Source organism: Emydura macquarii, unplaced genomic scaffold (assembly GCF_026122565.2).
Source record: "Emydura macquarii macquarii isolate MOO-44397 ecotype Brisbane River unplaced genomic scaffold, CSIRO-AGI_Emac_v2 contig_497, whole genome shotgun sequence".
NCBI classification, from domain to species: Eukaryota; Metazoa; Chordata; order Testudines; family Chelidae; genus Emydura; species Emydura macquarii.
The window spans coordinates 15,218-18,444 of record NW_027130634.1 but is presented as its reverse complement, the minus strand read 5'-3'; the positions used below and the strand labels follow the sequence as shown (position 1 = coordinate 18,444).

General features: G+C 50.7%; 1 protein-coding gene across 1 annotated transcript; it reads right to left on the bottom strand.

The window, feature by feature from the left end:
* Positions 1-1,984: 1,984 nt before the first annotated feature.
* Positions 1,985-2,923, bottom strand: LOC137146949 (olfactory receptor 52P1-like). Its single transcript, XM_067538613.1, has one exon. The coding sequence runs from the start codon at positions 2,921-2,923 to the stop codon at positions 1,985-1,987; it is 939 nt and encodes a 312-aa protein (XP_067394714.1).
* Positions 2,924-3,227: the final 304 nt, after the last annotated feature.

Sequence of the window (3,227 nt, the reverse complement as noted above, 5' to 3'; positions counted from 1 at the left end):
TTTCCTCCTCTGCCTGAAAGCTGTAACTCACTCTGCTCAGATACTGCAGCTCCTTTTAGTGGAGCTTGCTGTGTTCTTATTGGCTGCTACCTGCAGCCTCTCCCCGATTGGTTGTTTTTCCCCACAGCCACTCTAGGCAGCCAGGAGGACTCACCTCTATTGCTCTTTCCAGGGCAGGGTGTGGTAGGACCATGAGGCATCCACAGGGTACATGGTACACCCTGACACAAGGTGAGACTTCAGCGACTGACAAGGGTGACAGTGGTCCTGAGCTGGGCTATAGTTGCTGGTGCCTCTGTTTTGGAAGTGTAGAATGGCTTTTCCTTAAATATTTCAATTATTTATCTCAGACAAAACCTAAGTAGGATGCAGAACAGCAGCTACTCTTCATGTTCTCACTTAAGTCACTATTATGGCCCGTCCCCACTTCACCTTCTTTTAGTTATTCACACAGCCATATTGTTTCAATCAAACCATTGTCTATGAACTCTGGGCGTGGCAGGGCTGCATCATTCCCCTAGTTTTGGTCTCCGCATGCGGTCTAAGGGCACAGTCAACTTACTCTGCAGTGGGGCCTGTTGGGCTCCCCAGTTCTGGTACCCAGAGTCCCAAAGGTCTCAGGCTGACACCAGCTAGGACCGATCTCTGGTGAGGGGGCCTCTGCCGGCAGGGCAGGGAGAGGGGGGTTTGGCAGAAAGGCCGGGAGGAGGTTTGTGCTTTTGGCAGCCACATGGACCTGGTTCCAGAGACCAGCTTCCAGATCCAGGTACAAGATCAGCAGCTGTGAGGTCTGTTCTAGCAAGAAGGGATTAACCTCATTCACTTCCCCCACCTGGATTGAGAGAGCCAGGAATCCCAGCCACGATACCGCAAATAAGACGTCTGCTCTGGTGGTGGCCACACGCCCTCAGGCTCCAGCCAGGTCACTGTACGTGTGATAAAGAAGTTCAGCCTTGTAGTTTTTTTCTTTGTCTTTGGCTGTCTGAAAGTGCAGCGTCCGTTCGTCAAACTGAGCAAGAACTCTGCTCGAACAGGGACCGATGGAAAGCCAACTAGAGTCAGAAAACTGCAGTATCGTCAATGACTTCTTCTCCCCAGTATCGGCCCCCATTTGGGTCACGTCTCCCTCTCCCAGCCCAAAGGAAAAGGCCCTATAAGGCCTTCTTGTCTGGTGACATCTCCCTGCACTGGACCTTGCTCTCCGCAGCTGCTCAGCACGCTCGGTCAGAGGTTGCTCCATCTCCCTGGCTCTGGCTCAGAACTGCAGCTCTGCCTCCATCCCAGCTCTGCCTTCTGGGCTGCTTCCCTGGCCCCTCTGGTTCTGGCTAAGGCTGCTCTGACCCCAGCTCCACTTGGTGCATGGGATTCTTCCGTCCTTCATCTTTGTATCTGTGATTTTTCTATTAAATAGACTTTTTGTTTATTTTGATCCCAGTCTGATTGCAATGTGTGTCCAAAAAAAGGAACTGATAATTGAGGGCAGATTTCATGTCTTCAGGGAGGACAAACCAGAGGGGAAAAGTCCAAGTTATTGCTAGTTAAGAATTCAGAGAGACCGATTTGGGGAGACTCAGGACTGGAAGGGATTGTTGGGGTCTGGTGCAGGGGGAGACCTGAGGGCCTTGTGATGGCAGAGAGGGGCAAAAGAGTCAAAGATGGAGGAGAGTGAGGAATGGTGATGGAAAATGGGGCTGAAAGAATGTGAGAAGCCATGAGCATTGGTTGTGTGGATGTCATGGAAAGGCCGAGTGACAGGGTGTGTGCGGGTGGGGGAGGAAGAGTGACACTGAAAGAGATCATGTGATGGTCAGAGAGGGCAGTGCTTGGTAATGTAGTGATAAGACTTTAGGTGTGAGGAACTTGTTAGACTGTGAACTGCCACAAGGTTGAGCTCAGCCAAATTGGGACAAAGCACCCTTGATTAATGAGGAGACATCCTTTCCCCCTCCTGTCAGACAGGTTTAAAGTCAGTGGCCCCAGGCGATCACATTCTGCAGATGCATTTTACCACTTTCTCACGAAGCTCTTTGGTTTTGATCCCATAAATGATAGGGTTGAACATGAGGGGCAAAAGGAGATAGATGTTGGCCAAGAGGATGTGAACATGGGCAGCGATGCCGTGACCGAACCTGTGTGTCAGGCCGGAGAAGAGGTAGGGAGTATAAGACACCAGCATCACGCAGATGTGGGCCGTGCAGGTGTTGAGGGCTTTCTGGTGGGTTCTCTTGGAGGAGATCATGAGAACGGCCCTGATGATCAACCCGTAGGATAGGCCAATGAGTATCAGGTCTGACCCTATAATTATGAATGTTATCACCAAGCTGTACATCTGGTTGAGTGTGGTGTCCCCACATGATAACTTCACCACAGCCATGTGCTCGCAGTATGTGTGGAGGATAACACGGTTGGTGCAGAATGGCAGCCTCCGCACCAGCAGGGGCACTGGCAAAACCAAGACAACAGCTCGTACCAAACCCACTAGCCCTAGCGTAGCGACTCGTGCATTGGTGAGGATGGTGTCGTATCTGAGAGGGTCACATATGGCGACGTAGCGATCAAAGGCCATTACCACAAGGACGGCTGATTGCATAGAAACAATCCCATGAAGGAAGAACATCTGGGTGAGGCAGCCATCCACAGTGATGCTTTTGGAATGAAACCAAAATATGCAGAGTGCCTTCGGCATGACAGAGGTACAAATGCCAATGTCTGTGAACACCAGCATGCAGAGCAGGAGGAACATGGGCTTGTGCAGGGTCTGCTCTTTGCTGACAACAAACAGAAGCGTGAAATTTCCCAACAGGCTGATGATGTAGATCATAGAGAAAGGGATGGAAATCCAGATGTGGGCATCTTCCAGCCCCGGGATGCCATTTAGGATGAATGTTGACGGATCGGGGGGGGTGAGGTTGAAAGCCGCCATGAGATGGTCGAAGCACCGATCAGGCTCAGCAATATTCAGGGTGCCTGTGAAGGGAGAGAAGCAGAGTGAGAATCATAGAATCATAGAATCATAGAATATTAGAGTTGGAAGGGACCTCAGGAGGTCATCTAGTCCAACCCCCTGCTCAAAGCAGGACTAACCTCTGCTATATCATCCCAACCATGGCTTTGTCAAGCCGCAGCTTAAAAACCTCTAAGGATGGAGATTCCACCACCTCCCTAGGTAACCCATTCCAGTGCTTCACCACCCTCCTAGTAAAAAACTTTTTCCTAATGTCCAACCT

What these genes read in the sequence shown, in the direction of transcription:
- LOC137146949 (XM_067538613.1), bottom strand. Translation starts at nt 2,923, where the DNA reads ATGGCGGCTTTCAACCTCACCCCCCCCGATCCGTCAACATTCATCCTA.